The 19,152-nt window shown below is 46.7% G+C and overlaps 2 protein-coding genes across 2 annotated transcripts; both read right to left on the minus strand.

Annotated features, from left to right (window-relative positions):
- Window positions 1-240: 240 nt before the first annotated feature.
- Window positions 241-4,720, minus strand: LOC100826756. The gene is made up of 9 exons (XM_010233118.3): window positions 4,465-4,720; window positions 4,272-4,331; window positions 3,411-3,555; window positions 2,804-3,282; window positions 1,971-2,144; window positions 1,772-1,888; window positions 1,170-1,349; window positions 1,034-1,080; window positions 241-954 (listed from the first exon to the last, which is right to left on the minus strand). Exons 1-9 carry the CDS (start codon window positions 4,495-4,497, stop codon window positions 489-491), a joined length of 1,701 nt encoding a protein of 566 aa, XP_010231420.1. The 5' UTR covers window positions 4,498-4,720; the 3' UTR covers window positions 241-488.
- An 8,025-nt stretch (window positions 4,721-12,745) lies between these two features.
- On the minus strand, window positions 12,746-15,143 carry LOC100827064 (peptide-N4-(N-acetyl-beta-glucosaminyl)asparagine amidase A). Its single transcript, XM_003568462.4, has one exon. It carries the CDS (start codon window positions 14,876-14,878, stop codon window positions 12,992-12,994), a length of 1,887 nt encoding a protein of 628 aa, XP_003568510.1. The 5' UTR covers window positions 14,879-15,143; the 3' UTR covers window positions 12,746-12,991.
- Between the last annotated feature and the right edge of the window lie 4,009 nt (window positions 15,144-19,152).

Consider the following 19,152-nt stretch of genomic DNA (forward strand, 5'->3'; position numbering starts at 1 on the left):
ATCTCTCAATTCTAGACACTTTTGCTTCCGGCTGAGACCCTCCTCTTCTTAAATATGTGCGCGCACACACCTTTTCACAGGCAGTTAAGAAAAGTAAAAGAGAAAAGATAATACTCACTCCGTCACATAATTCGATATTACATGTATCCAAACGCTTTTAGGAATAGATACATTCATTTTTGGACAAATTTTTGAGACAAGAATTATGAAACGGAGGGAATAACAGCAAAGGTGCGGACAAATGTCAAATCAAAAAGTATTGTTCCACATATTTATATCTCCAGAAGAATAGTGCTGTACTCAAACAAAAACAAAATTTCCAACCTTATCGACTAATAGCTAACCCTACATCGTCATCAACTCATCATACTCCAAAAAAATACATGAATCAGGAACAAGTTCCCGTCGTAAGGACAACTGCTAAATTCCTCTTCTGAAACAAATCAACCATGGATTAGAACAACTGAACAAGTACTACGTTACGAAGCCTAGCAAAGGCATTTTTCGTCTTCTTCAACTACATCCCAGCTGTCGTCTAGATCATCAATCTCCTCGTCACCATTGAAATTTGAATTTGACTCTGTGGCAGAAGACCAGCTGCTCTCGGAAGCTGCTGACTTGACAGAGCTCGACAAGATTGGCAGTGATCCACCAACAAAAATCAGTTTGGAAGGTGCTGAATCGACTGAGCCGGCCAAGCTCAATGAAGATCGTTCCAGTGGTTCATCTACATATGCTAGTTTGGAAGGTGCTGGTTTGACTGGGCTGGGCAAGTTCGACGAAGCAAGTTGAGCTGGTTCTTCGACAGGACATTGGTAAGTGTAAAAGGTTGCTGAGTCGACTGAGCTGGACATGCTAGATGAAGCTAGCTTCTGGGGTTCTTCAACAGGAAGTCCCATATCGACTCTGTACTGGAGCTGTGCAATGTTGTTGAAGATTCCCAGCATTTCCCCACTGAAATAAAAGGTGTGCAGATCTGTAAGTTAAATATCGAATATTACAACATCATTTCAACCATTAGTGGTATACTTACTGCAGTGCATCCACAACATGGCCTCTGTCCATCAGTAGCTCCCTCAGCTGTATCAAATCAAATAAATAAATGCATATTAAAACTCTTCTTTCTTAGATATATGACAGAGCCTGTCACCCCCGTAGCTCTTTGTTACCTTTGCATTCTCCTGTGCTTGTTGCTTCAGCTTCTTGGACTCTTCCTTTGCAGCATCAAGTAGGACTTCCTGTTCTTTTAGCATCTGTTGAGTCATTGTCTCCCTTCCAATTATTTCTGCCTCAGCAGCTGCTCGATCTGCTTCTGCTAAATCAAATCTTCTTTGAAGAGTTTGGTGCATCTTCATAATGTACAAGAAAAGGATATATGGAATTAAATTAAAATGTTGAAAAGAAGAATCAATTCAACATAAAAATAGTATTATATCTACAACTCTTATAGGATTACAAAGCATAAAGAATCACCAGTAAAGTCTGCAAAACATCATATTTTCATTTACAGGTGGCTTGACCATTAGCAATGCCCAAACCACATACAGTGCAAAAATGAGTAACCACCTAACGCACATCTTGCATCTACTTAATAGGCTGAATAGCCTAGGCTAAATATCCTAAAGCAAAGTGCAAATTGTGCACTACTTGTTACACCGTGTATTGAGTAATTAACCTGCTGTTGATGTTGACTAGAGTACACTACACCGTAAGTCATACTGATATTTCATTAGAACAATAGAACACAAGAGTAGTAAAGATTCAGATTTACCTCGTCAATGATAAACACGAAGCGGTTTCGTTCTTCAGATATGGTGGACAACCGAAACTGGAGCCCCTTCGCTTCTGATGCTAGAATAGATTTTTCAGCAAGAACCTCTGCTGCAACCTACACATATTCCGTTAAAGGGTTTTGTTGCTCAAGTTAAGTAGCAGAAGATAAAAGTACGAAGTGAATTATTGAGTAAAACCTCATTGTTCTCTTCCGCTGCAAGCGTTGACAATGCTTTTAGCTTTGCCACCTTTACAAGAATATCACTGCCAGCTTGGCTTGCTTCGGATACAATGTGTTTTGTTTCTGCTTCACTAAGCTCAACCTCCTCTAGCATTTCACTTATTGCCGCAACATTTGACAGCAATGTATTCTGCAACAAACAGTTATATTTTAAGAGAAATTGGCAATGTGTAATTGTTAAAGGCTACAACTGTATCAGGAAATTGTAATGAGCCGAACCTAAGCATCACCACATATATTATTTGGTGGCAAGCAATAAGAAAAAACATTTCATTTATTTGCTTTCTCTCAGCCCCTCGTTCTATGGTAAGCTATGCCAACCAAATCCCCTTTGGCCATTTTCAGCACATTAACCATTCCTTTCAGAATCAAGGTTGGCAACAATAATCTTCTTTGTAACATAAATACATATTTTTACAGGAACAAAGTTATGAATTGGACAGGAAGTGTTATCTTTTATTCTTCTAGTTGAGCAAATTTGTCAAAATAATTGTTATGAAAGACTGCATGGTGTGCAGATTCAATATGCATACATACCGTAGATAACATAATCAAAATGTGGCATTCTGATTAATAAAAATTTGCAAGGAATTGTGGGATAGAATATCAAGTCTTGCAAAGAGGAAGGGATGCATATTTTCCTCAATCTTGCATAGAGAACAGTGATGTACTGTCCATTATCACATTTATTTTCAGTTGGTACTACTTTGACAAATATAGAAGTTTCGCATCTAAAAACAAATACAGAAGTTGCGTTTCCTGACTTCAAATGAGAGGAAAGAGTCTTACCTTCTTGTAATTTTCAGTGGATATTGCATCATCGAGGGACTCGGGGCTAAAGGAATAGCTTGATCCCATGTTCATATCAGGTAAACCATCATGGTTAAGCTTCAATTTATTTTCAGGAATTGGCAATCCCTGTTTTATCTCAGAAAATGAGCATTCTATTTCTTCATTACCTTGACCTCCAATAAGGTGGTCAGAAAAATTCATTTCTTTCTGCTGGTTTTGAGGATGAGTTACTTCATGATCAACAACTGAGTTCTCTGCACTAGCAACCAAAGAGTCAGTGTTACTTTCTTCAGGTAGACCGGCCTGACCAGATGTCGATGCTGTAGCAGGTAATTGCATCAGTTGTTCTGTGCTTTCTCTATTTTCATCTGAATATTCATTGGTTGTGTCAATCTGTACAGATTCTGAAAGGCTGTCATTACCCACTGGAGTATTTACTATATTTGTGTCTGTATCACCAGATACCTGATATTGCCCTGCGAAAAGAATTTTGTCAACACAAGTGTTTGAAATTAAAACAACAAAGGTATTGGATAAGAGGTTGCATGATAGTATTTAGTACTCCGCAGCTAATTTATCGAGTGCAAGGCATCTCACACTTTACCATGAATGTATAAATCTTCATTTGTGTTTGTATTATTGTCATCTGGGATAATATTTTGGAGGACATTATGGATAACATAATCTGCAGCAGCATCAATGTCGCCCTTGAATGAAATGGCGACTTCTATCAGTGTTGAAAAGTTAACCTGCATAGCGCAAAAGTTGAGGTGTAGTAGCAGAAGTTATTAAGCATCTGTTTTGAATTTCTAGCAATAAAAAATCTGCAGTTTAATATACTTAGATTAGAAGAGAAATTGAGCCAACTAAAACAACAAGAAACACACAGAAAAAGAATAGGGAGATTAAATTCACTTGAATTATTAAAGTAAAAAAAGCAATTACATTCAAGAAAGCAAAGAGCAGGATCACGAAAATACAAAGTCTGATCGATTACAGCTTAACTAATCTCCAATCCTGATATCATAGCAGATCATAAACAAGACAGACACGTGTTTCACGGTAGTTTTCCCTTAATGTGTACTGGTCCACAGGTCGTAGTCAAGATATTGAGAAGCCATCGCCAAATAATCTTCAAATCATGTTTCGTGAATAAATTAAAAACATGATGTGCGTTGACAAAGTTGTAACTTGGGTGTTCATGAAGGTAAGAACGTTAATCTTTCCTTTGAGTATAAAATATTACTGTATTGTTCTTACCAATGGCTTTGGTTCTTAGACAAATTTGCGGGATATAACTAAGCTCAGCAGACCACGATTTCTTGGACAGATCAGTAAAACATTCAAACGTAACTGTCAAACTAATCGGCAGTACATATATTCCCGACAAAGAAATAAACAACTAAACGCTCGTCAGCAATTCAACACTTGAACCAATCCCAATGGGAGTCACTCAACCACGAACCTCCGGGAACACCTCCACGAGGCCATCCAGGACCGGATCCCCCGTCATGCTCGCGTCCCCCTGCAACCACACGCAGACGCGTGGACGAACTACTCGTGAGGATCAACTGAACGACCCAAGATCGATCGGAGCAAGTAATTAAACAAGCGAGATGAGATTCCGAGGGAGGGAGTGAGCGCGGCAGCTAGCAAACCTTGAACAAGTTCACGGGGACGACGGGGTGCATGCCCTTGCCGTTGCCGGCCGACGAAGACGGAGAGCCGCCCGTGGTGCCTGGATTGGGCGCTTGCGTCGGGGTTTCGGGTGTGGGAGCTGAGAGGGCTTTTGGGAAGGGGGTTGGCCGAGGGGCGGCGATGGACGAGGATTTATGGGGGTAGAGGAGGAGTCGGGTTGTAATTGGAGGAGGAATTGCTGCGATTGGTGTGCCACTCCCGACTCCCGAGGTCGCACGCGACGCGGGCTGTGGCGACGACGGACGAGGAGGAGGCGGAGGGATGGTGGGCCGTTGGATCTGGAGTTTTGGACTTGCGTACGGCGCGGATGCGTTTGCTGCCGGGCGCGGACGGTACGGACAGCAGCTCTGACCCGAGCTGTTTTCCGTTTGGAGAACCGGTGCTAGTCTGACCGGAGCTGTTTTTCTGTTGGAAACCCGAACGGCTCCACCAAGTTGACGCTGCCAGAGTTATCAAATTCACCTTCTTCTTCTAATACTCCTGTTTCGCCAGCCAGCAAGGTTACTCCGGTGAAATAATTTATATGTAGTGTTGCATATGTTATTAGTCTAAATTACCATCTCCACGTCGAGAAATAACTTATATGTAGTGTCATTCATTGTATCATTTATTATGTTATAGATTCATTTTGTCTTAATTTGTGATATGTTACTCTTTTTCTTCATTTATTATCTACTTATTCATTAATTATCATGTCATGTCACCAAAATGTCTAGTTGACATATATGTTACCACCCAAGTTACTTACACTATGACTAGTCTACTTGTGTCCGGGCTCACAACTTCATACATAAAAATTAATTGTTGTTGTTCTACAAAACAACAGGAGTAAGGAATAGCAATGCTCGATGGCACGAGTGCGAGAATCATATGTAGCGTGTGTACGTCGGTCTTATAGCGAAGATCGCCGTACACTTGGACAAGTTGACACGTTGATATTTTTTGAATAGTTTCAGTCGACCCCTGTGGGCACGACTTAGTCCTATGTTAGGAGAGGTTTCGAGGGGGTCATTAGCCGGGTGTTTGGACCGAACTCGTCTTCCCAAATCACCTATGGCGAGAGATCTCTGGAGGCCGTCTCAGACTTGGGCCGAACTTGTCTTCCCAAATAGCGAGGTTGGGATACCCTCGAGACTCTAACCCGATACCTCTACTTCGAGTCGAGGTCGTACTAGACGGCCCGGAACCTCGAAACTAGGCTTCCTAAGTCGCGTCCCCGAGGTCGAGTCGAGACTAGGCTCGACCCAAGCACTCGAGAGCGGGCTCCTTAGGTTGCTCTAGCCGTCTCCCCTTTGATCTTATTCCAATGGAGAGTGAATGATACATGCCCCCATTGGGGGTATTTATAACCTATGAGTCCATGACAAAAAACCATGTCTACCCTTGAGGGAGAGGAAAAGTGAGGACAAAGTGGTAAACTCATCCCTACACTTTTCTTGGCCCCTACTCAAGCTCCTCTTCTACTTTGACCATGGCATGAGAGGCTTGACTCGTTGACTCCTTTGACCGGAGTCTAGTTGGCATGGCTATGCCTTGTTGGCAAATTGACCGGTCTTTGGGATTGGTTGACTTGGTCGTCGCCACGTATGATTATGGCCCGGCCCATGTAAGGATTTTATTATATTACAACAGTAGCCGGCATTGGGAATGCCTTCGGGTCAACCTCAACGTCCATGGCGTGCTGAGATCCTTTTTCCGACACTTGGATCGTAGTTCTCCTTGGGACGAGCCACCGCTTAGGTAGGTTTTACAAGAAAACCGGGCCTAGGTGGGCTGCCTTTTGAGATACTTGTAGTTTCAGAAATTTTCCCAGTAGACTTGAGACCTTCGAGGCGTCACGTTGGGAGAGCCACCGGCTAGGTATCTTCCCTCGGGGAGGAAGATAGACCTAGGTAGGCTTGTTACACAAAACTTGTTGTTTTGTGAGTTTTGGCGCATCCCAAGGGTTGCTGGGAATTTTTCTGCTGAAAATTAGGGCCTTGGAATCTTCGGCATGGAGAACCACCGGCCAGCCAAATTTCTCGATGAGAAACTAAGCCCAGGTGGGTTCCCTTTGCATGGTTTTGCCGATCGTGAAGTGTATTTCCAAAGAAATGGACATTTATGAGGTCTTCCTTATGGAAATCTGCGGCCTCGGAGGCTTTTCTTGCAGAAAATGGAGTTTCGGAGGCCTTCTGTGTATTTTGGGGAAGTTCGGGGGCCTAGGCGCTAGATCTCGACGCCGCGAGGGCTTGGTACGAGATTCCCGTGCCCCGAGGGGCCTTTTCGCAAAAAACCCTAGGCAAGGGCCGCCTGCCGCGCGCGTGGGCTCTCGCAAAGCGAGGCTGGTTCGGAGCGTGTGTGACTTGAAGAGCACCATGCGGGGGAAGTCCGCAATATGGGTGGTACCAAGGAGCTCCATGGGCAATCGTGGCGAGCGCTAATGGAGGTAGTCCCGGGTTGGAAGGGTCGTAAGCCGAGACTCCTTGGTTTTCTGGCGCGGATCCTCCTGATGCCACATTGTTTCCTCTTGTAGGCTCCGAACGCAAGGTCATTACCGGTTGTACGGAAGGTGGCGTGAAGCCCATCGAACGAGGCATGCCGAGTTCCGCGTCCCTTGCGGGGGCGGTAACCGTAGGTAGCCTGCCGATCCTTGCCACCACGTCGGTGAGGACCGAGGGACCGCCTACGATGGTTTCGAGTGCTTCGGCTCCTTCGGAGACGGCCGGGAGCGGAGGTGCGGTCACGACTTCCGTCGTAGTGCCCATGCCTGCAGCAATGTCTGGATTGGTGAGGATTTCTCCTTCCTCGGGAGGCCCCCGAGGCGTTTGATTTCTTCGTTTGTAACCGTGTAGACTTCACGGCAAGTTGGGCACTCGATGAAGTAGGCTTCGTTGCAGCGAGGGTTCCCCACGGTCGGCGCCACTGTTGTTGTTCTAGAAAACAACAGGAGTAAGGGGTGCCAATGCTCAATGGCACGAGTGCGAGAATCGGATGTAGGGTGTGTACGCCGGCCTTATAGCGAAAGTCGTCGTACACTTGGACAAGTTGACACGTCGATATTTTTTGAATAGGTTCAGTCGACCCTGCGGTCACAACTTAGTCCTATGTTAGGAGAGGCTTCGAGGGGGTCGTTAGCTGGGTGTTTGGGCCGAACTTGTCTTCCCAAATCACCTATGGTATCACCTATGGTGAGATATCTCTAGGGGCCGCCTCGGACTTGGGCCGAACCTGTCTTCCCAAGTAGCGAGGTTGGGATACCCTCGAGACTCTAACCCGATACCTCTACTTCGAGTCGATGTCGTACTAGACGGCCCGGAACCTCGAAACTAGGCTTTCTAAGTCGCGTCCCCGAGGTCGAGTCGAGACTAGGCTCGACCCAAGCACTCGAGAGCGGGCTCCTTAGGTTGCTCTAGCCGTCTCCCCTTTGATCTTATTCCAATGGAGAGTGAATGATACATGCCCCCATGGAGGGTATTTATAGCCTAGGGGTCCATGACAAAAGACCATGTCTACCCTTGAGGGAGAGAGAAAGTGGGGGCAAAGTGGTAAACTCATCCCTACATCTTTCTTGGCCACTATTCAAGTTCCTCTTTCCTTTGACCATGACATGAGAGGATTCATTTGTTGACTTCTTTGACCGGCTCCTAGTTGGCATGACTATGCCTTGTTGGCAAATTGACCGGTCTTTGAGATTTGTTGACTTGGTCGTCGCCACGTATGATTATGACCCGGCCATGTAAGAATTTTATTATATTACAACATTAATGGTTAGAGAAAATTGTTTAATTATTATACGTCTACTCCTTATGTACTTCTAATTTTTATCTTAAGTAAAAAATATTAAAAGTTGACCGACTTTATAAAACTTAATACTCCATCCGATGCATAATAAGTGTCACTGAGTTAATACAAAGTTGCATGAAATCACCGATTTAATACAAAGTTGTATCAAATCACCGACACTTATTATGGATTAGTGGGGTAACATTTATGGCACTAGATTTGTCCCATTAGATCTGTTTTGACATGAAGTTTCAAAATATATCCATTTGACGGCATACGTATTGGTATTTTTTCAACAAAACTGGTCAAATCTAAAAATGTTTGACTAAGACGTAACAACACTGGAGGTTCGCGTGCGAGTAGTTTAGTACAACAAATTATAAAATGGGGCCAGGTGGTACATTAACTTGAATTACGAACGCACGTTTGGTCATAGCCAATGAAGGGGCGACATGGGGCTTGCCGGTTGACTTGTTCATTTTACGCAAACCCCCCGCACTGTTTCGCTTATTCAAAAAACCCTCCGAATTCAAACAGTTCATCAACTCTAAAAAATCAAAGTCGGTACGTCTATCAGCAATGTCTTCTACCATTCGCTATCACGCAAGCACATAGGTACGGGAACGAATCCAGATGAGCGGATAACGCGGCGCTGCTAATCAAGATGACAATAAGCTAGTTGTTCATCTTAGCATGGATCGGAGCAGCAACGCCATCAGTTCATCACTCCGGGCCATCCAATCAACGAACCCATTGGTCACATACGAATCAACATATCTGAAGCACACAACTGCAACTAAATAGGTATAACCTGGAACCAGATCAGCCCCTGGACGATCGAGGCGACGAAGACCATGGATCTAGTTAATTAAACGAGCGGCGTCGCAGCCTCCAGGTCGCCGGCCGCCGAGGCTGAGGAATCAAGCCCAACCGAATCCACATAAAAACATAAACTGGAGCTTTGATCTTTCAGATTTGATGAACTGTTTGTGCCGTTGGTTTTTTAATAAGCGAAACGTCGCGGGGGCTATACGTAAAACGAACAAGTCAACCGACAAGCCACATGTCGTCCCTCCATTGGCTATGACCAAACATACACCCGCAAGTCAAGTTACTATATCACTTGGCCCCATTTTGCAACTTGTTGTACCAAACTGCTCGCGCAATACAAGTTCTTGTACTTCCAATGTCGTTATTACCTCTTTGACTTATGACAAAACCTAGAAATATACTTATTTGTGAACGGTGGAGTACAATAGAATTTTTTTTATTTCTGTGATTGATTTGCAATTGATTGATGGCTTGAAAGCTTTTCATTTGAAATGATGTGAAACTAATGGATTGATTTATAATTAGTTAGGTTTCATAATTAATGGGTACCATTGTGGGTAGTTAAAACTTGTCAGAAAACATAACAAACATTCATGCAACATGGAACACTGGATTTAGCTGATTGGACGGTGGGATCTTTTGGATTCAACACAGGTACTTTTAACAGTAGTATAAATATAAATCGATGTTAGTTTATAGATAATATAAGAGTACTATGTTTGCTTAGGACCGAAATTTAACTAAATTTCCTAGATATGGTGGTTTATATGATATAAAATCACAATCATCAATAACACCTTGTTTGGATGCAGATATTGAGGCTTGGAATTAGTCTTTTATGTTTTCTAACAAGTTTTAACTACCCACAATGAAACATTCATGCAACATGGAACATAATGTTTTCATTTGGAGAGGCTGTTCATCAATTTATAGTGGTAATGAAAACATAATAAACATTCATGTGTACACATTAAGTTAAAACTTGTCAGGGATCAACAACATCTGTCAGCTAAGGACTTGGAGGAGACAAGATGTGGGGGCTAGGCTTTTGGGGGAGAAAGGAGAAAGGATCGAGGCAAAAAAGAAGAGAAAGGCGGTCGACTTGGTCACGTGTCTGTGGCACGAGATAACAAACCGATTTAAAAAAGGATGTGGATATATCCCAACCGTCTGATTTTTAAGAAAAAGGCTTAAGTCTCAGTTGATAGTATCAGAGCTGTTGATTATTATTTGGACGACATCCCTACTCACTCATCTCCATCGTTGTCCTGAATATTAAAGCATAGTCTAGATTCAATGACTGAGCAATCAATTTATTTCTAACTAAAAATCAAACAACTTAGATATAACAAATCCGTTTAAAAGAACCCTTTAGATGTCCACTTCGGATGGACCGTATATCAAGTTCAGGGTCTTGACCGAGCACCTGAATTTTTAAGACGTTGTCTAATCCGTTCCCACCCGCTAAGTTGTTGTATCGCGTGTGTCGTTTAGGGCCTCTTTGGATCATAGAAATTGTAAAAGACATGAATAGGAAAAATGCAGGAATAGGATGCCATGACATATTGAAACCTACGAGAATTCAAAACATAGAAATTAGTAGTACAAGATGTTTGGTTGCAGCATAAGAAAAATACAGGAATCTTATTTAGGCATTAGTATAAGCCATATTTGTCATAGACAAATAGGAAAATTTCTCCAAAAGGTCAAACCTCTTGCTAAAATTCACATAAGAATAGGGTGTAGGAAACCAATACATAGGATTGTGGGGGGTGAATTCTTTTGATCCAAAGAGTCTCTATAGGAAAAATTCTTATGGTAAGAATCCTATCAAAATCTTATGAAAACTAGCAAAAAGCCCCGTGCATTGCTACGGAAGAAAAGAAATTGAAAAATATGCTAGCTTAAGTTTTCAAAAGTGGCGTCTTTTGCACGTAGCTACTAATGGAGAGCAATTCTAGCAGTTACTGAAATTTCTGATCGAAAAAACGTTAATTTAGTCTACCGAAAATGCCTTTTCCGATATAATTTCATATTTTATAATTTTTAGCCCATATGAAAAATATGTTAACCCCGACGAGATGCTGCTCTCCCTTCGCTCCATCACGCATCTCTGCGATGCCATGCCACATATATTGGGCCTATTTCAACCATGATCTTTAAGGAAAATCAAGGATCCAGCATATCATCGATTAGTCATATGATCAAGTCCAATCGGGTCAAAAAATAGATCTAGGAAAATGATAAAACTAAAATCATATACGGAGGGGAATTAAGTCAATGGAATTTTCAGAGTAGATCAATGTCCTAATTAAATTTAGAAAGCATGGTCTGCATGTACCATCAATTAGACCAAGATTTTAGCAAAAATAAAGAAAAAATAGAGAAAAGCGTCGGTAGGAGCAGCGCCAGAACGCCCGCTAGGGAGCAGCTTCTGCGGCGGCGGTGCTGGAGGAAGGCGCCCGCGCTACCGCCATGCCCATCTTCGCCACCGCGCATCGGATCCGCAGCCGCGACGCGCCGACGACCAGCTAAGGAGGCGCCCGACCGACCCGCCGAGGAGCGGGTGCCGCGAAGGATCTTAACGACGCAGGCTGGATGGAGGCCGGACGAAGGAGCGGCACTGTTGTCTTCCCCACGCCGATCCTCGTCACTGGGATATGGCCGTCAATGGGACCCGGGCACTCCGTAACTGGCAGCGTGTCGTCCTACGCCTCCACCTAGTCATCGAAAGCCACCCGGCCTCTCCCGATCTTCTGCAGCACTGCCGTCACGCCTCCGTCTTCAGACTGCAGCGCCGCCGCGAGCTCCACCTACCTCGCTCGCGGCTCGCCCCGCCTCTTCCAGAACACACCGTCGATCTCCTCCACAGACTACAGCCAGCCGTCCAGATAGATGAAGAGGGAAGCGGGCAGGGGCTCGGCGTCCTTGGTCTAGATCGGGAGCATCGGAGGAGCGAAGAGGGCAGGGGGCGCTGGGCCGCCAGATGCCCAGATCGAGTCTCCTCGGGACTCAGGAGGAGGAGACGGGGCAAGGGATGAGGAGACGGGAGTGGTTGCGCGGGCCAGATCGGTAGTAGAGACCGAAGAAGGACTGGAGAGAGGGCGGCGCGGCGGGGGAGAGCAGGGGCGGCGGCGGCATGGAGAACGAGCGAGGATGGCGATGAAGGGAGGAGTGGGACTTCATGGAGGAGGCGGATCGAGCGGTGCGAGGAAGAAGAGTTCGGGGAGAATGGATTGAGGGGATAGGTGCGAGAGGGAGAGGGGACAGGGGTCGGGCCGCGTGCCCGCGTGAGAGGGTCGTGCGGAAAATATCGAGGACGTACGGCGGTGGTTAGAATCAATCGGATAAAAAAACATTTCAGGATTAAAAGTGGTGACAGCGGTGCCAAATTCGTAATTTTGGTGAAATAACGTACAGCTGCGATCGTACCATCACCACCAACTCCAATTTTATATATTGTTATAGATCCTTGAATCCAAAGAGGCCTTACTCTTATTTAGTCATCAGCTGGTCTCACGGTATCAAATGAGATCTCAGGTCAAGGGATTCCCAGCTTCCAGGGATCAGAAGAGTGTGCAGAGCTTACCAGAGACACGCACAACAACCAACCAACAAACAGCTTACGAACTGATCACCCAAAGATGCCACAGCAACAGCTTTATTAACACTGCCTGCGCGCTTTATTTCAAAATTAAAAACAGAATAATCCCGGCAACAGAAGCATGGATACATAAATTTCACATGAACTGTAGCATACAGTGGTGTATACAATAACAAAAGCGCACTTGAGATAATGAAGTGGATAAGTACGTACAAAAATTGGAACCGACAATCGCGCAGCCTTGTGGGAATCCAAGAACAACTCTGCTTTTCACGGGCTCTGTTTAGTTACATAGGAGCAACCTCAACCCAGCGCTCGGCCACCGACGCAGTTCCATCCCCGCATCTCCTTCCAGAGAGGCAAAAAGTGTTGGCCGCGTCCTGGACCTGGACGCGGTAGCTCTCGCTCACGTTGTCGCTCAGCACCGCGCCGTCCACGGCGTCGATCGTCCGCTGGTAGCTCCACCGGTCGTCGCTGTACCGGTACATCTGGGTCGTCGTCGCCGACCCGTTGACCACGTCGTGGTCCTTGACGACCATCCAGCCCTCCGCGCTCTGCTCGTCGGCGAGCTTCGCCTTGTTCTCGAAGCTACCTGACTTCACCTCCGTCTCGACGTTCAGGCTGTGGGACAGGCTCCCCGTGACGACGGACGTGCCGTTCTCGCCGTCCTCGGTGTCCATGTAGAACCACAGAGGGTACTTGGCCTCGGTCTCGATCTTCCCGATCACCTTCCTCGTCTCCGACCGGACCACCACCTCCGTCTCCTGCTCCGCCCGCAGCTCCACGGTCTTGTTCTTTCCGCCGTTGCTGAACCAGACCAGGCTGCTCGTCTCCAGCTCCGTCTCCACCTCGGTCGTCAGGTTGCCGAGCGAGGATTTCACCCAGCCGCTGAAGGCGGACTTCCTCTTGGCGCGGATACTGAAGCTCCCGTCCAGCAGCTGCGTCGCGTACCGGCGGGTGATGGACAGCCGCGGCGTCTTGTAACGGCCCAGCGACGCTTGCACGTCCGATGACTTGGGGTCCAGCCAGAGGTGCAGGTTGGCGTCCACGAGCCACTCGGCGATGCCGTCCACCACGCTGAGGCCGATCTCGTGGGCCTTGCTGTCGACGAGGAGGCCCAGGAACGGGGTGAGCTCGATGTCGTAGGTCGGCAGGTCGAAGGCGCCGAGCGCGGAGACGGGCTGCCAGTAGAGCGGGTTGATGCCGCCCGTGTAGATGACGGGGAACGGCACGAAGGAGCCGGCGAAGTGGTGGTCCACGCTGGCCACGACCTCGCGGTACGCGGCGTTGCCCCTCGGCGTTGTGAGGTTGTTCTCCTGGATGTAGAGGTCCGGCGGGTTGGAGTACCAGAACTCGTCGTTCGCGTGGGGCGACACGAACACCTCGAGCACCGCACGGTAGGTGTTCGACGGAATGGTCACGAGCTTGGAGCGCGAGTCGGACGAGTTCTGGATGCGGAACCAGTAGCCGCTATTGCTGGTGGCCTCCGAGATCGGAAGGATAAGGTCGGCCGCCTGGAAGTAGGACTCCGGCAGCGTCGGTGGCGCCGGGTCGGGGCTGTCAACGCGAGCAGAGGAGGAGGGTGAAGTTGTGTCGGAGATGTAAGCCGGAGTGCCGTGGAACTCAAGGGAGACAGTGACGTTGTACACGCCGGTGTACTCGTCGTTGACGACGTTCTCGAGCATGACCGACAGGACGCCATCGGGCGGGGAGCGGAGGAGGGCGGAGTACCGGGTGACATCCTTGCGCACGGTCCAGGCGACGCCGTCCGGGGTGGGCTCGGCGGTGGTGGTGCGAAGGAGCTCGGCGCCGTCGAGCCAGACGGCGGCGACGCGGTCGTACTGCTCGCCGGCGCAGGCCGCGGAGAAGGAGAGCACGACGAGGGACCAGGGCGCGGGGCACCCGGCGGGGGGCGCGTAGGCAGCCTTGGCCGGGGCGGCACCGTAGGTGCTGGCGAAGGAGTAGGAGAGCACCGGCACGGTGCACGTCTTCGCGGCGGGCGGGGGGCCCGGGAGAGGGTAGGTCGGGTCGAGGTACTCTTGAGCCGCAGCCGCAATGGTCTCGGCGCCCGGCGGGGCGTAGCGGACGGCGTAGTGGTCGGGGGTTTCAGCGAGAGCCGGAGCGAGGAGGTGGACGAGCGGGACGAGGAGTAGGAGGAGAAGCGGCGGCGGCATCTTGGGCTGCTGCCTGCTGCGGCGAGGGGATATGGTTGATGGTTGGTCGCTGGCTCGCTGCTGATGTCTGGCTAAATTGCCTTTGTATAGCGGTACTCCGTGCTGGATTTTGGATATCTTTTGGGATCTTCAGATTGTCAGCAGCAGTGGATGGAGCTCGCCGCACGATCACTAACCACTCGAATTAAGAAAGGATGTAAATATTACTGACCTCGCTCTATCAAATAAAAAGAGGGCATCAATGTGCTGATCCAGCAGGAACGAGCCATTTAGACAAAGGAAGAGAGTGGTTATTATACAGTCCCTTTCTAGACTGCATCATCGTTCTGCACAGCTTCACACTCATGTGCTCCAGCCCGTCAGCCCGTCTGTATCGATCGAGTCCACTGTGCAAAGGAGTTACGATCAGGTCAACCGTGAAACCAAACTACCAAATCCCAGAGTTGGGATCTGGGAAGAAAGCAAAGCACCGCCGTTAGCATGTCAGGGCTGTTCTGACGGCTCACTGTCAACACACGTCAGGCCGGGTGCTTTTTTTTTCGTTTTTTCTTTTTGATAGCACATCCGGGGTGCTTCTGTGCCGCTTGGCGCTGCGACGGGGTTCGGATGGGCTGCTGATTAAGCACGTTCGTTCGCTCCCCGTGTTTCTTGTTTTGCTTGACGTACGTGGCTCATGGATGGGGATCTGAAAACGAAAAGTTTGGAGCGTTGGGGGCAAAGATTGGGACGCCTTTGGAGCTTTAGGGGCAACTTCCCATGCGCGGCGCGTGTGGTTGGAACGCAGGCGTTCAGATCAGATCTGGCCTACGTGTACGGCAATCGGGTCTCTGCGGGGATATGGCCGGATAATGTTTGCCCTCAATTTCACAGGCGTGTTCGTGCTTGGGTACTATACTACTACACGAGGATCCAGGAGTAACGTGTACCATGTGTAACGTGTAGCGAGTAGCATATTTTTCCAAGGGCCACGTTGTGCCGAAAATGCAAATTTGCCAACTGGCATTGTTTGGCTATGGTGTTAAATTTGGCATTTCTCCTCAATATGTATGGTGCCAAATCTCCCTCACAAGTAGAACCCATAACAAATTAAATAAACAAGATTTCCTTCCTTATCCTTCCTAGCTGCATGGAGGAATCTCTTCTGCATTCAACCACGAACAGCTCAACACCATCTTCTCTTTTCTGTCGATTAATTATTGTTTTGTAAGACTTAAATATGACTGTGTTGTATGCCTGGTTTCATCATGAATGGAACTGGGGCGTGGTGCTCCTGTCGAACTAAAAAAGCACCATATTCTCTAATCCCCATCTCTAGACTTACAAAAAAATAATAAATCCAGAACTCCAGCTGAACTCAGAAGTTGTAACATTCCAAAATTTCAAACCCTTTCATATGCATTGCATCCATGAGCCTCATGCCACAATTGCATATTTGAATTCAAATTTGAATCTCAAAAGGCTTTAAAAAGATTTTATTTCATTTTAAACCCTAGGGTTTCACCCATTTGAGCTTTGGTTCTTAAAACCAATAAGGTTTATCTATAAATGGGGTTTATTGCATAAATGAGCTATCCCATAATTTTTAAGATTTTATTTGGAGTTGAAAAATTATTTTATTTAAATAGTTATATAGCCCTAAAGGCATTTATAGGCCAAATGTAATTTTATATATTTTATTTTGATGGGAAATTACTCCCAAAAGTTGAATCATGATAAAACATGATTTTACAATTTTTCTGAAATTTATTTGGATCAATTTGGAGCTCAAAACAAAAAAAAAGATATCAAAGAAATCAGAAAAAGAAAAAGAGAAAAGGCTAAAAGAAAAATAAAAGGGGAGAAACGGACCGGCCCGGCCGAATTGGGCCGAACCGGCCCATTCCCCCGAGCCCGCCCAGCCAGCCCAGCAGCGCCCGCGCTCGCGCCTGTTGCTGACAGGTCGACCCACCTGTTAGGCGCTTTGTCCCCGAAGAAGGCGTCGGCAATCACGCCCGCGCGCCATCGCCGCTCCCCGTTGATTCCGGCCTTCCCGAAGCCTCCCGCCCGCGTCAGTATAAAGCCCACGCTCTCCCCTCTCTTTTCCCCCTTCTCGCCGTCTCTATTGCGCCCCCGGGCCGACGAAATTTCTCGCCGGAACCGTAGAGCCGCCGCCGCCTTCGCTTGGTCGTCGCCGGTGAACCGAGAGGTCCGTGCTCCCATCTTCTGCCCTCTCTTCTTCTACTTCTCGTTGCGCACATTTTGACGCGCGCCTTCTTCGTTTTCGTGGACCGCAGCTCGCAGCCAACGACGACCGGAGCACCTCGCCGTCGCCGCCGCATCCCAAGGTCCTAGGCGTCAACGCCGGCGTCCCCAAGGAGCGCCGACCCCGTCCCCGTCTCCGCCTCGACGAGCCGCGTCGTCCCCGCCGCTTCCCGAGCCCGCAGCCTCGCCGGAACACGCTGCGCCGCCGCTCACGACGTCGCCGCCCCTCGCCGGAACCCTAGCGGTCGCCGTCTCACCCGTCCGATCAAGATCTACGGCCGAGATTAGATCTCGGTTATGTTTTTAAACGAACCGGTACGTGCCAATGAGGAGCCGACACGTGGCACCTTAATAGAAAAGGTAAAATGTAAATTTTATTCCCGGATTATTTAAAATGGCAGTTTTGTAGAAAAGCCCCTAGAACTTCAAATGCTTATAACTTTTAAATCCTTCGGCCAAATTTGACAAATTTTACCTTTCTGGAAAGCTCTTGACCTGTAGAATCTTCTGGCACTATTTAAATTTAAATTTGAATATTTGAATCATAGTCAATTTACAGAAAAGCCTTTTATGCCATTTAATTCATAACTAATTATTTAGAAATCCTTTTTAATTGAAACCAGTGCCCAAAAATTTGTTTTATTGTCCTCTGTCCATTGGAACAGAGAAATAAATATTTTGAATTAAATTATTTGGCTGATGCCAATGAAACTATAATTTAGGGTTTTAATCAATTGTTTTTGCCTTTTGTTAAAACCCTAATGCATTTGTTTTAATTGCTAATGCTTTGGATCAGTTGATCACCCGAATAAAATAAACCAATTCATGTCACATAATGCATCACATCATAGCATACCTTGTTTTGTCATGATGTGAATTGTGTGTTTATGTATGTGTATGTTTGTTTGTTAGTATAGTTTTCTCGGAGAGCGAACCTTGTGATTGTGACGAGTGTTTGAACTCCAACTGCTACCAAGGCAAATTCATTTGATCATATCCTATTACTGTTTGTTTTTAAAATACTTATGCATTAGAGTTGTTTGTAGAAATGCACTGATAGGACTATTACTCGTACTTATGCTAGCTATGATTGACCTACTGGCTATAGGGTTACCTTTGCCATGAATCCTTCACCAATAGCCATCGTGATTAGTATTGCTTAGCCATGCTATGTTAGTAAACGTGGGAGGGAATCACAATCACTGTGAAATGATGATGTGGAGTGATTTTGGAAACTTGGCAAAACAACCCTAATGAACCATCCTGAGTGGACTACTTTGAGATTTTGAGATGTCATGCGACGTCAGGTCCATTTCTATGGGTCCCTCTGAGTCGAGTCTCCGTGGATTCAGAGATGAATCGTCCATGGACGTCTCTTCCGTGGATTCGAGGAGCGCTTGCATCGCAAATGTGAAATGCCACCTGGGGTATCAGAGACTGGACTAATTTCCTGTTTAGTAGCTTCCAGTACAACCACAAGCTAATATGGGCTCTGGCTGGATGGAGTAAGAAATATGAACCCAAATCCGAGGGATTGTACTGAGGTAGTTGTGTAGGTGGGAGCGCGGGTCCCTCAGGTGGTCTGGGTGAATATGTTCTGAAAATTCTTGAAGTCGATGCCGTTGCTACTCCACCCGGAGGACAGCAAGGGATTAACACGTCGATTTCTTGTGGGGAATGTGTACAACCTGTCGAGAGTGTCAAACTAAGTACTTAGCCGTGTCCCCGATTACGGACAATCATGAGCAACTAGATATGGGGGCTGTAAGGAAGGTCTCACTCATTCCAATTTCTTAAATAAAATGAATGGTTTGAACTTGGGTTTATGAGCATTGATGTATCTACTCGATGTCCTTAGATTAATATGAGCATCGGTGTTTGTACCCGGTGTCCATTAGTTAACAGTAATGTAACATTCAATTGTAGTAATATAAACTATGTTTTGCTACCACGCCATAAAGCCTGAACCCCACTGTACCTCAATTGCATATACTTGGTAGGATCTGTTATAACTTCCAGGTGAACTTGCCAAT

The sequence above is a fragment of the Brachypodium distachyon genome, chromosome 2 (genome assembly GCF_000005505.3).
Source record: "Brachypodium distachyon strain Bd21 chromosome 2, Brachypodium_distachyon_v3.0, whole genome shotgun sequence".
Classification (NCBI taxonomy): Eukaryota; Viridiplantae; Streptophyta; class Magnoliopsida; order Poales; family Poaceae; genus Brachypodium; species Brachypodium distachyon.

Bases quoted from the DNA above. Each gene is read 5' to 3' on its own strand.
- LOC100826756 (XM_010233118.3), bottom strand. From the start codon at position 4,497: ATGCACCCCGTCGTCCCCGTGAACTTGTTCAAG. The intron at 3,556-4,271 runs GTTCGTGGTTGA...TGCGCTATGCAG, and splicing joins TCGTGGAGGTGTTCCCGGAG to GTTAACTTTTCAACACTGAT. The intron at 1,889-1,970 runs GTTTTACTCAAT...GAATATGTGTAG, and splicing joins CAGCGGAAGAGAACAATGAG to GTTGCAGCAGAGGTTCTTGC.
- LOC100827064 (XM_003568462.4), bottom strand. From the start codon at position 14,878: ATGCCGCCGCCGCTTCTCCTCCTACTCCTCGTCCCGCTCGTCCACCTC.